General features: G+C 41.2%; 1 protein-coding gene across 25 annotated transcripts in view; it reads left to right on the top strand.

The window, feature by feature from the left end:
* The window catches only part of EPB41L3 (erythrocyte membrane protein band 4.1 like 3), a 311,036-nt gene that overhangs the window by 283,668 nt on the left and 13,146 nt on the right, over positions 1-14,222 (top strand). For 24 of the 25 annotated variants that reach the window (XM_075314499.1, XM_075314519.1, XM_075314518.1 and 21 more), the window contains 2 exons: positions 3,004-3,084; positions 3,491-3,607. In XM_075314499.1, coding sequence (XP_075170614.1) covers positions 3,004-3,084; positions 3,491-3,601 — 192 coding nt within the window. In that variant the 3' untranslated portion in view covers positions 3,602-3,607. The remainder of the gene's footprint in view (positions 1-3,003; positions 3,085-3,490; positions 3,608-14,222) is intronic. The other variant, XM_075314505.1, reaches the window with a different exon arrangement.

Raw genomic sequence — 14,222 nt, 5'->3', positions numbered from 1 at the left:
TCTGTGCTAGCGTCAATGATTGGAACGTATGATAAAGGCAAATGAATATTCACTTCCTTCCAATACTTATATTTCCATGCAACCCTCTGCATAGGCATCAGTGCTTCAAACTACCATATACTGGCCAGGGATCGCATCAATGCAATTTCTATGCAGCTGTCACGATCAGATCAGGAGAGTCTCCGGCCAGTCTGAGGATTTAAATGCAATCTTTGGGTAGTAATATGGCAGTTTCAATCACTGATGCCAACGCAGAGGGGTGAGCGGGAATATGGACAGGGAAAGGAGGTGAACATTCATTTGCCATTAACACACGTTCCAATCAATGACATCAATACAAAAATATCTCCTGAAAATAAGCCCTAATGCATTTTTTTGGAGCCAAAAATAATAATAAGACCTTTCCTATTTTCAAGTAAACCTGGTAATAGGACAAAAAGAAATCTTAGGCAGTCTATCTTCCAACTAAACAAAGTGTTCCTAGTTATAAGTATTTCATGGCTTATAAGTCTCCCTACACCAACTTGGCCCTCTCCACAAAAATAAATGTTGCCCCTTAGACCTCTCCCAAAAATGTCCCCTTTCCCATTAAAAGTTTCTTACACAGTCAAACTAATTCTACTGCGTTGCACTGATTTGGATCAAACTCTTCTTTCTCCCAAGTCATATAGTAAGACCCTTTAAAAGGTCTACATGGATTTTTAGAATTGCTACCACCAATAGGTTTCACCAGAGTTCCAGTCCTCTTCCTCTGTGAAGAGGCAATTTACATACTTAAATATTGCCATTAATGTTTTTATTGACTATGCCTTTGTAAATGTGTATGTATTGTACGTGCATTAACATACCAATCGCCTTTTTCTCCAATTTATGGCGCTGCTCCAGTCCTCTTCTGAGTCACATGAATTCTATTCTGACTTGCCAGCTCAAACTGCGCTGTATGTGTAAGCTGGAATAGCTAATACAATGTAACCCTATGGAGCGCGAGTATGAGACTTTAACGGTTTACATTGTAAAAGTGTCTTCTGACTCACCCATGTATCCCAGTGTGCGCTATCCATGTTAAGAAGACTGAAAAGACAAAAGGCGCTAGAAGGGTATTAACGTTACAAATGTTTGTAGGAAAAAATCAATGTGCTCACCTGATACAGTTGTGAAAATAGTCACAACTGCTATTGAAAGCGTGTAGGTTACGGTCACAGCAGGCACTACGAGGAGTTGGTGTCAAAAGATCAAATAGAAGTGGACTCCCGCGCTGTTGTAAGAAGATGGTCAGCAGTAATGGTGAAACGTGATTTTTTTTATTACGCATTTCAGAGATCACTTCTTCCTCAGATAAAGTTGTACATGTGTGATTTTTCTGAGAAAGGAGATGTGATCTCTGAAAAGCATAATAAAATCACGTTTATCCATTATTGCTGACTATATTTTTACGACAGCGCGGGAGTCCACTTTCTATGTGATCAGTGAGAGTCCTCCAAAGAGAATAGCAATAAAGTGGCTCAGAAGAGGACTGCAGCAGCATCCGAAATCTGAGCAGACTGTAATCTGTGAGTATATAAACACACTTACACAAGTGTAATCAATAGAATAATGATTGGGAGTGCTTCTTTAAATTGCCAGAGGAGAAATGCATGATTTATAAGTCTCCACAATGAGAAATTTTACCCCTTCCACACTCGGCAACATAGGCTTTGAGATCAGTAACCTAGCATCTCAAAGCAAAACATGCTTTATACTGTCTCATTATAATGACTGCCACTCTCCTTTACATAGCCTATACTTGCCTAGACTATGTGAGCCAGTGCAACTATTGTTCGATGAGGACATTCCAAACAACACAATACAGAACCGCCCAGGGTCCTCTTCTCCCTCCACTGGAAAAATTAGCCCTAGTCCAAATTTTATGTTGAATATCCTAAGTTTCTGAAATATGAAACGTCAGTGGCATAAGCATGCCACTTAAGCAGCCGTACTGCTACAACATACTGTATCTATACATTTGAGTCCACATTCCCTTAGGGCATACAATCACACAATATCAACCCCTTATTTTCAAGAAACCTGTCACTGGCATTTATCTGTAGTTAAAGGAAAACATGCTAACTCTGTGCTGCCGTGAAAGACCTCTATAGGAGAGATCCAGGAGACATCTTTAGATAGGAGCGGTTTATTAATACGCATTTCAAAGCCTTTTGGCTTCTTCAGGAGTAAAATTTACAATGTAGATATTCCGGAAGAAGAAGCAAGAAGGCTTTGAAACGTATAGAAAGAGAGCTTCCATCTACTGATGTATCCTGGATCCTTCCTATAGAGGTTTCTTCACAGCAGCACAGAGTTAGCACATTTTCCTTCAACTGCTGATTTTTTTTGTACCTCTATGTACATTGTGTATCTGCAGCAGCCCTACATCTTACATGCTCATATTGTTGTGTCATACACAACTCTCACAGGTGAGGAAATCCAGCTGACGACGATACCCAGATATATCCTATTGCGCCTTTTCTATCCACAGCATTGCTTCCATCCACTGGCATTTATTTGGCAGCTTCAATGGATCCTACCACCCACACCCTTTGCTTTTTACTTTTAGCGTGCTTTTTAGTCAGTACGTACGAAAAAGAAGTGTTTTGAATTAGAAGAGAAACTGAACAATACATATACATTATTTCAATGGTAATTTTGTGTTGGAACTTGGAGAGGTGGGCCAGGTATTGATTGTTTGCAATAGCTATGTGCTAATGTAAGTGAGAAGCTAATTTTAAACCCACTGCAGGTCAGCCACACAATAACTTAGGAGATGACCTAAAAACTAATTTCAATGATTTTGTTTATACGCACTGCACACACCACTTTTCTTATCTCCACCTGCATGGAGTGTGTCTGAGTGTGTAACATCAGGCCCAGGTACCATGTACGACTGGTTAGGCCTGATAAGAATAAAAAATGATTGCATGAACAGATTTTTGAAACTTGAATTTTTTTATTTTCATCTCTGCATAGACTGTGAAAGGAGGCATTTCAGAGACCAGAATTGAAAAGCGGATAGTGATTACAGGAGATGCTGACATTGACCATGATCAGGTAAAGTAGCTTGGGAGGAAGCATTCTATATATACTTACTAGGGTGCTGCAGTAACTTGATGTGAGTGATTCATCAGCGGAAAATGGTAACTAGAGGTCATACTTAACCCTTTCACCTTTAACTATTACCACTAATAACCTGCAGTGTCAGGACATGCTTATTTACTTCTACCATTTCCATTGCAAACACAAGGATTTAATTGATTATACACAGATAGTTTATAAAGAATGGGCTAAGTGTAAACTCTTGTATGCCTTCTACATGGAATTTACAAGTAATTTCTGTTTAATTGTGTCTCCTCATTTGTAAGTGGTGTAATTTTCTCATGATTATCCACCTTCCCACTGATCATGCATGTTCCACCTCCTTTTTGTTTCCGTCCCCTTTTGGTTCTTCTTGTGTTAGGCGCTGGCTCAGGCAATTAAAGAGGCCAAAGAGCAGCACCCTGACATGTCAGTGACCAAAGTAGTGGTACATAAAGAGACAGAGATCACACCTGAAGATGGGGAGGACTGACCAAAGGTAAGATGCATCCATTGCTTCCCCGGATCAAGCAGGCTGGCATGTGCTCAAGGCGCCCACCCCTTTGCTTATTATTGGCAAGTTTTCTTTTATGCATGAACAAAACCCATGTTTACATATTATTATTTTTAAATTTTATCAATTATTTTAAATTTTCTGCATGCTGATCATCAATGATGTTTATGGCTGGAGGGTATATACGTAACGCCCTTTTGGATTAATAGCTTTAAAGAGGCAGTTCACAAAGACATGAAAACATGGTTGTAAATAAACTCATGCCCTGAATCCTATGGCAGAATACCAACCTGTTGTTAAACTCTCTTTGATAGTCATGTTTTAAAAATTTCAACCAATAGAAAGTGAAAATACCTCTTTAAAGAATGTTGCTTCATACAATGTGTACTGTGGTTTCACACATCCATGGGCATAGCATACTGTCAGGTCTATGTATATCATATGGAAAAGTATTACTAATGAGATAACACATTACAACATTTTCTAACAAATTAATATTCAAATATACTAACTTTGGTTGATGTCCTGAGCATGAATGCAATAAGGCCAGAAACAAAACTGGATCCTAGAACATCAAAGGAAAAGGATCTCAAAAAGGAGTACATACACATTATTATTGAAAAACATACACGCCTAAAAAAATGCTCATTAAAGAGAACGTATCAGCAGGATTTAGCATTATAAAGTAAACACATGGCCATACTGGCGCTGTGATGCTGATTAAATGGATACCTGCAGTGAAGAAATCCAATCTTTGTTTGACTGAATAATCGTCTTCTAAAGTTTTCATTAGGACGTGAACCGTGTATCTGGGCAGGACTTGGAGGATAGGGTCTTCGTCTTCTCCACCTGCATCCTCTTGTTTCTTCTACAAGTCACTGAGTATTCAATTTCTAAAATTCCATGCTGCCGCCATGATTACTGTGGGCAGCGCAATTCTGAGGGCGGTCTGTACTTAATCAATGAAATGGCCCCGGATGTGGTATACGCGCAGACTGAGATCTTATCTCAATGGCCTCTTCCGTAAGCTGAAATCTTGATCTGCGCATGCGCCACATCCAGTGCCATTTTATTGAAGACTGTGAGCAGTGTGATTCTACACACTTCCATCATTAAAATGTCGCTGGATGCAGCGCATGTGCAGATCAAGAATTTGGCATAACGAAGAGGTCATTGAGCTGAAATGTCTGCACATGCCATGCCTCCGTCGCAATTTTATTGAAGACCTGCAGACTGCCTTTAGATTCACTCTGCACATGCTTCTGACTGCAATGATGTTGCAGCGGCGCAGAATTTCAAAAAGGAGGCAGGTCATAGAATAATCCGTGATCTGTAGAATAAACAGAGGAGGCAGGCGAAGAAGAAGTCCCCAACCCCAAAGTCCCACCTTGATGCATGGATGACGTCATCATGAAAAATTTAGAGGAAGATAATTCAGTGACCAAAGACCGGATTTCTTCACTGCAGGTATCCATGTATTAGGGCTTGTTTTTGTGCCTCGAGCCAATGTTTTTATTGATCTCTCAATAACATTACCACATTATGTGGCAGAGAGTTTCATAGTCTCACTACTCTTGATGTAAAGAATCTGCGTCTGTGACTATGATTAAAACTTCTTTCCCATAGACGTGCAAGATGCCCCCTTGTCCCCGTCCTAGGTGTAAAATGATTATTAATTCATCGTCTCTGTACTGTCCCTCATATATTTGTACATTGTAATAAGATCGCCCCTAAAGGTACTGTCACACATAACGAGATCGCTAGCGAGATCGCAGCTGAGTCACCGTTTTGGTGACGCAGTAGCGATCCCGTTAGCGATCTCGTTATGTGTGACACTTACCAGCGATCAGGCCCCTGCTGTGAGATTGCTAGTCGTTGCTGAATGGTCCAGGTCATTTTCTTCAAAGGCAACGTCCTGCTGGGCAGGACACATCTCTGTGTTTGACGCTGTGTGACAGGGTCACAGTGACTGCTGAGATCGTTATACAGGTCGCTACTGCGACCTGTATTGTTCCTGCATCGCTGGTAAGATCTGACTGTGTGACATCTCACCTGCGACCTCTCAGCGACTTACCTGCGATCCCTATCAGGTCGCATAGTTTTCGGGATCGCTGGTAAGTCGTTGAGTGTGACTGGGCTTTAAGCCTTCATTTTTCCAAACTAAATAACCCCAAGTTTAATAACATTTCTTGGTACAGAATTCCACCCATTCCTTTAATAGCCTTGGTTGCTCTTCTCTGCACCCACTGTAGTGCAGGTATGCCTTTCTTATACACCAGAGACCAAAATTGTATACAGTATTCTAAGTGTGGTCGCATTAGTGACTTGTATAGAAGCAAAACTATGTTCTTCTCATGAGCATATATGCCTCTTTTAATGCATCCCATTGTTTTATTAGCCTTGGCAGCAGCTGCCGGACACTGGTCACTAAAGTTGAGTCTGCCATCCACCCATACTTGCAAGTCTTTTTCAGTCAGTTTTACCCAATGTTTTACAATGTAGTACATAGTTATAAATTGTATTTCCTCTGCCCAAGTGCATATCCTTGCAGTTCTGTACATAAAACTTCAATTGCCATTAGGCCAATCCTCCAGCAATATTAAATTATCCTCTGCATTTATTACTCAGTTTATCATTTGCAAATATTGAAATTCTACTGTGTATGCCCCCAACAAGATCATTTATAAATTTGTTAAAAAGAAGAAAGCCCAATACTAACCCCTATGTGTGATACCCCACTGTTACCTGTGACCCAGTCCAATTGTGTTCCATTAATAACCACCTGCTGTTTTCCATCACAGAGCCAGTTGTTAAATCAGTTACACATATTTCCCTTAGTCTCATTTTTCTCATTTTCTGTACCAATCTTTTGTGTGACACCATATCAAACTCCCTTCCCTGGTCCAGTGTGGAACTTACCTCCTTACAGAAACTGATCAAATTAGTTTGACAGGACCGATCTATCATAAACACTTGTTGATACTAAGTCATGAGGTTCTTCTTCTTCAGATAGATACTCCAGGATGGCATCTCTTACAAAACCTTCAAGCATTTTACCCACAGTAGTTACCCATCTACCCATCTTACCGATCTATAATTACCAGGCTCAGATTATGTCATCTTTTTGAATATTGGCACCACATTTGTTATGCAACAGTCCTTTTGTACAAACCCTGTTATTACGTAATCTGTTACTATTAAAAATATTGGTCTGTCTATCACAGTACTAAATTCCTGCAGTACTCAGGGGTGTATTCCATCTGGCCCTAGAGATTTTTCTACTTTAGTGAATTTGAGGCAGCGCCATACTTCCTGCTGGGTTAAGCATGTGACACTTAATGGTGAATTTATGATATCCCTGATCATGTCATCTCTCGTAGGATTTTCTTGTATAAATGCTGTTAAGAAAAAGGTATTTAGCATATTGGCCTTTCCCTTATTCTTGTCCACCATTACACTCAGACTTTTTTTTTGAGGGGGCCAACACTGTCATTTTTGATTCCCTTACTGTTAATGTAGTTGAATATTTTTAGATTATTTTTACTTTCTCTGGCAATGAGTCTTTCTGTCTCAAGTTTTGATGCTTTGATTGGCTATGTACACAATTTATTTAATTTTCTAGAAGTATTTAATGCTTCTTCTTGCTTTACTTCTCTTAGCACTTTTTTGTCATATATTGGGCTCCTTACAGCTGTATTTAGCCATAGTGGTTTATTCCTCTTTCTAGATTGTTTATTCCCTCTGTACATGATTTCATGTACACCCTTTTCACTTGTAAAGCGCCATGGAATAAATGGTGCTCTAAAAATAAATAATAATAATAGGCTATATATTGTGCACAGGTCATATTCAAGGTTGCTTATAAAAGTGTACGATTTTGCTTTGTGTACTTTTATTTCTCAGGACATTATTCCAGCTTATGGCACAAATATCTTTTCTTAGCTGATTCGCCTTCCTGAAGTTTAGTGTCATTGTAACTAGGGCTGATCGAATCCGCCAAAATCCGGGATCGGCGGATCCCCGCCGGATTGAAAAAAAAAGAATCCGAATCCACTCCAGATTCCAATGTCCATATAACTCTATGGGAACCAGAATCCAGAGTTTAAAAACGTTTTTGGAAGGGCTACGAGGGTAGGAGCGCCCACGGTGTACTCACCCGAGGCTGTGTCATGCCAGCAAACGTCTTCCGGGTCACACTTTTCCCTTCCAGAGCTGACAATTCAATATTCAATGCTTTGCCCGCCCACCGGCGCACGTAATTGGTTGCAGCTTGATGCGCCCCCACCCTAAGTGTCAGCGTGTCAGCTGACTGCAACCAGTCACAGGTGGCAGGCCAACTGGTGGCCGCGGAAAGCAGTGAATATTGAATTGTCAGCTCCGGAAGGGAAAAGCGTGACCCGGAAGGAGTTTGCTGCCATGACACAGCCTCGGGTGAGTACACCGCGGACGCTCCTACCTAAATGTCTGCAGGCCAGTATGGTGAACGTGCATGTCTTTCAGAAACACATGCACGTTCCTGTCAGAAGTGTGTAGCTGTGCCGATGATGCGCTGTCAGACTTGTACAAGTCTGACATGACATCAGCCGGCAAAGCCTGCGCTCTCTGCACATGAATGTTCATGTACACAGATACACATGCACGCACCTGTCAGAAGTGCGCGCGGCTATGTCGGTGATGCATCTAATTTTTATCCCCAGCCATGATAATGCCGGCTGGGGGCTGGTAGTCTCAGCCCGCAGCCGCCTGGTATTGCCGCATCTATTAGATGTGACAATCCTGGTGCAATGCCGGCTCTTCTCGATTGCCCTGGCAATCTGAGTTATAAAGGGTTAAGAACAGTGCACAGCTGCTACTAAATCCTAGGTTAGTAATGGCACAGGCGTCTGAAATACCTGCATCACACTTACTTGTAAGAGAATGTAAATAAACACAGACACAGAGAAAAATCCTTTGTTTGGAATAAAGTACAAAACACACCCCCTCCTTCACCACTTTATTAACCCCCAACACCCTGAAGCTCCAGCGTAATCCCCACGAGGTCCGATGCCGCTTCAGCTCTGCTACATAGTCAGCGGCAATAGAGCATGATTGCAGGCTGTGCAGACAATGATAGCCACGATGACTGCACGGCAGATACTGTGACAGGCTGGGGGCACGTCTGCCTGCAACCAATCACAGACGAAAGGACGGCCAGTGGGCATGAAGATCACGGAAAGCTGTGTGTATGCGATGCACAGTACAGGAAGTGAATGCGTGAATCGGAAGCAGTGTGCCGCCATGACACAAAGTCTCGGTAATTATGAAACACTGTTTTATTTCTGTTTTTCTTTATTTTTCAATTATTTTCCCCAGTGCAGAATCCAGATCGTGCACCCGAAATACCAGATCCGGGCCCGGAAATCTTTGACCGCGCGGATTCGGACTTTTACAGTTCGGATCCGCTCAGCCCTACTTGTAACCCCTTTACTATAAATCTTTTTAAAGAATACATGAAAAAGTATTATTTTGTGACTACTATTACCCAAGTGACCCTCAACCCATATATTTGATGTGTGGTCCGGCCTATGAGTTAATATTTGGTCCAGCATTGCCCCCCTTCTTCTTCGGTCCTGAACCAGTTGTGAAAGGTAATTGTCTTTCATTGTTGTCAAAATCCAGTTTCCTTTGCTGGACCTGCTGGTTTCTGCTCTCCAATTTATATCGGGGTAGTTGAAGTCTCCCATAATTATTTCTCTTTGGTTCGCTGGGATATTTTCTGCCGCTTCCATCGTATTTGGAGACTCTTAGCACACCGCTATTAGTTTTATTATCTCTTCTTTTCTTCCCTTATCTCCACCATCGGGACTCTACATTTTTCATTGGCCTCACACTAACCCCTCCCCCATATTACACTACTTTTGCCCAGGGTACTATCTTCCTTTCCTGTACAGTAATTGCCCACAGCCCTCAGTCCCTAGTTGAAACCCCTCTCCAACTTTCTAGCCATTTTTTCACCCAGCAAAGCTGCACCCTCCTTATTGAGGTGCACCCATGCCTGAGGCAGAGCTTGCAGCCAACAGAGAAGTTGGCCTAATTTTCCAGAAATCCCAAACCCTTCTTCCTACAACACACCGTTCAGTGATCCCTGTCTTTGTGATAGATCGCACCATCTGTTCTATTAATGGAGTCTCCCAACACCAGCACCTCTTTGGCCTGCCCTGCACTCCTGTTTCTCTCTTACTGGTGCAGACACTCCTCCAGCTTTCAGATGGCATGTCTTGCTGACACCCCCTCACCTGCCAACTTAGCAATCATGTTGGGGTGTCATATATCAGGGATAACCTCCCTGGCACACTACAATCTTCCCCCTCGGATCTCAGTACAGCCAGCTGTTCCTTTAGATACAGTATCTGTGCTTCCAAATGTACGGATGTTCATGGATTACATACATGGAACAAGATGTACACTGGAAGGCATTGTCCGTAATGGAGCATATGTTTCTAAAGGGGATTACAAAGAGAAATATAAACATGTAAATAAAAATAGTGATTTCAGTATCTAACCACCTCGATTCCAATGTTGATGAATTACAAAGTCACACACTTAAGCCAAATCATATTTAAAAACAGATTACATTCGTAAACTCTTTCACACTCCCTATAGAAGATGTTTTAAATACAGTTGCATTTCCCCTTATCTGCAATATAATGTGCAGTCACTGCACTGTTTGCAAATCACTTTGGGGTATATACGATGTTTTAATCTAGTCTTAAGGTGGCTTTACACGCTACGAGATCGCTAAAGCGATCTCGTTGGGGTCACGGATTTTGTGACGCACATCCGGCCGCGTTAGCGATGTCGTTGCGTGTGACACCTATTAGCGATTTTGAATCGTTGCAAAAACGTTAAAATCGCTAATCGGTGACATCCCCCCCCTCTTCCCAAATATCGTTGCTGCTGCAGTAACGATGTTGTTCCTCTTTCCTGCGGCAGCACACATCGCTATGTGTGACACCGCAGGAACGAGGAACCTCTCCTTACCTGCATCCCGCCAGCAATGAGGAAGGAAGGAGGTGGGCGGGATGTTCATCCCGCTCATCTCCGCCCCTCCGCTTTGATTGGGCGGCTGCTTAGTGACGTCGCTGTGACGCTGAACGAACCGCCCCCTTAGAAACGAGGCGGCTTGCCGGTCACAGCGATGTCGCAGAGCAGGTATGTGTGTGTGACGCTGCCGTAGCGATAATGGTCACTACAGCAGCGATCACCACTTATCGGCCGTACGATGGGGGCAGGTGCTATCACACACAACATCGCTAGCATCGGCTAGCGATGTTGCAGCTTGTAAAGCGGCCTTTATTACAATTTAATTTATTGGCTACCTGTTTTTCTCCACAACTCCTGAAATACAAGTAGTCAGATTGCTACTATCTTTAAGCAATCCTATAGTATACTTTAAAGCGTATAGTAAGATCACATTAAATAAACGCTGTGAAGGTAAATCCTTCATTAAGCCTCATTGGGCTCCTAGCTTTAAGCTCAAAGATTAAACTTGCCTCTTCCTTAAGGAGAGCCTTATCCAAGTTTCCTCCTCTTGCTCTCTCTTGCTTACTTTCTTATTACCCAAAAATCTCAAATTTAAGGGATTCTGACTGTGCATAAATCTCATGTGCCTTGACAAAGGAGTGTCAGTTTTGGCATTAATTGAAATGATGTGTTTTGATATCATCCTGAATTCCTGAATAGTTTTACCCATGTATATTTTAGGGCAATAACACATTTCAACATAAACAATCCCTTTGGTCTTACAACTGATATTCTCCTTAATCACATGAGTAACCTCTTCTATGGGATTCCTAAATTCTTCTGATCTCACCACGTAGAGACAAAATGTACAGGACCCACATGGGTTACTACCACATTTTCTGTTAGAACAATTATCTTTTTTTTTCTTTCCCATTAGAAGTAAAATGGCTGAGTGTAAGTTTTTCCTTTTTAAATTTCTTCCCTTCCTGTATGTAACACTGGAGTATTTACCTATAATTTGTCCAATCTCCGTGTCGGCTTTTAATATTGGCCAATATTTTTTCAAAATCCTATGAATATCTGTAGTGCACTCATCATAGGTGCAGATCAGTTTAATTTGTGTCGTCTTTTTTTTCCACTGGTACCAGTAAGTAATTCATCTCTATTCATATTTTTAACACGGTTGAATGTCCTATAGAGTGTTTTTTGTTTTAGGCTAACCTCTTGATATAAAGAAATTAAAGAGTCTATGACTCTGCCAAAAGCCTCATCATCCGAACAGTTTTGTCTTGCTCGCAAGTACTGTCTTACTCGTATACCTGCCTTTAAAGATAGAGGATGCCAACTTTGCCAATGCAACAAATTATTTGTTGCCGTCCGTATTCTGTATGTTTCGGTGTCAGTACTATCAGTTGCATCAATCGTGATTTTTAGATCTAGAAAGTTCAAAATATTCTTCCCAACTTCACGTTTGAAAAGCATCCCTATCCTATTCTTGTTGAGAATCTCAAAAAAATCCTGAAAAGTCCTGACTTTGCCTTCCATATGATAAGCACATCGTAAATGTGACTTGTGAAAAATAATAAATCCTCACAAAAAACGTGTACATCCTCCCACCAACCTAAAAATAAATTTGCAAAAGTTAGTGCACAAACTGTGCCCATGGCGGCACCCCGCACCTGATGGTACAGGGTACCGTCAAAAGTAAAAAAAATTCTGTGTTAACACAAACCGTAGTAGGGATAACAAAAAAAGTTATGTGACCTAAATTGTAGACCCTTCGTGGATAAAAAATAATCAACTGCTTTAATCCCTAATTCGTGATCGATGTTACTTCAACATCTAAACTCATAAAATAAGTGTCTTTAGATACTCTTATGTCACGTAATTTTAAAACTAAATCTTTAGTGTCCCTAATGTAGGAGGGCAATAGCAGTATAAAGGGAGACAGGAGTTCATCCACGTATCTACTAGCTCCAGAATGGTGCCAGGCACAACAAGTAGGTAGGTGGCAACTACCTGCCTGTTAGTACATAGGCACATTTCTTTTATTAAAGTCCCACATATACCCTTTAAGTATTATAGAATTTTCTATTACGATTGTAAGAATAGTTCACTTTATCAGTTTCATTAACCCCTTCAGCCCCAAGCCTATTTTGACCCTAAAGACCAGGCCATTTTTTGCAATTTTGACCAGTGTCACTTTATGAAGTTATAACTCTGGAACGCTTCAACGGATCCTGGTGATTCTGAGACTGTTTTTTCGTGACATATTGGGCTTCATGTTAGTGGTAAATTTAGGCCGATATTTTTTGCGTTTCTTTGTGAAAAAAGCGGAAATTTCGCGAAAAGTTTGTAATTTTCAAACTTTTAATTTTTATGCTCTAAAACCAACGAGACATATGACACAAAATAATTAATAAATAACATTTCCCACATGTCTACTTTACCTCAGAACAATTTGGGAGAAAAAAAAAAAAAATTAAGGAAGTTATAGGGGTTCAAAGTTTATGAGCAATTTCTCATTTTTACAACAAACTTTACAAAGCCACTTTTTTTAGGGACCACATCACATTTGAAGCGATTTTGAAAGGTCTACATGACACAAAACACCCAAAAGTGACACCATTCCAAAAACGGCACCCCTCAGGCTACTCAAAACCACATTCAAGAAGGTTATTAACCCTTCTGGTGCTTCACAGTAACTAAAGCAATGTGGAAGGAAAAAATTAACATTTTACTTTTTGCAACAAAAATGTTAATTTAGCCTCAAATATTGCATTTCACAAGGGTAGCAGGATTAAATGAACCCCCAAAATGTGTTGGGCAATTTCTTCTGAGCACGCAGATACATCATATGTGGCGAAAAACCACTGTTTGGGCGCACAGCAGGACTCGGAAGGGAAGGAGCGTCATTTGACTTTTTGAACAGAAAATTAGCTGGAATCGTTAGCCGCACCATGTTGCGTTTGGAGAGCCCCTGAGGTGCCGAAACAGTGGAGCTCCCCCACATGTGACCCCATTTTGGAAACTAGACCCCTCATGGAATTTATCTACAGTTAGGTCCAGAAATATTTGGACAGTGACCCAAGTTTTGTTATTTTAGCTGTTTACAAAAACATGTTCAGAAATACAATTATATATATAATATGGGCTGAAAGTGCACACTCCCAGCTGCAATATGAGAGTTTTCACATCCAAATCGGAGAAAGGGTTTAGGAATCATAGCTCTGTAATGCATAGCCTCCTCTTTTTCAAGGGACCAAAAGTAATTGGACAAGGGACTCTAAGGGCTGCAATTAACTCTGAAGGCGTCTCCCTCGTTAACCTGTAATCAATGAAGTAGTTAAAAGGTCTGGGGTTGATTACAAGTGTGTGGTTTTGCATTTGGAAGCTGTTGCTGTGACCAGACAAAATGCGGTCTAAGGAACTCTCAATTGAGGTGAAGCAGAACATCCTGAGGCTGAAAAAAAAGAAAAAATCCATCAGAGAGATAGCAGACATGCTTGGAGTAGCAAAATCAACAGTCGGGTACATTCTGAGAAAAAAGGAATTGACTGGTGAGCTTGGGAACTCAAAAAGGCCTGGGCGTCCACGG

Source organism: Anomaloglossus baeobatrachus, chromosome 6 (genome assembly GCF_048569485.1).
Source record: "Anomaloglossus baeobatrachus isolate aAnoBae1 chromosome 6, aAnoBae1.hap1, whole genome shotgun sequence".
Lineage (NCBI taxonomy): Eukaryota > Metazoa > Chordata > Amphibia > Anura > Aromobatidae > Anomaloglossus > Anomaloglossus baeobatrachus.
The sequence above is the reverse complement of the archived record's forward strand: the minus strand, read 5'-3'. Positions and strand labels throughout refer to the sequence as shown.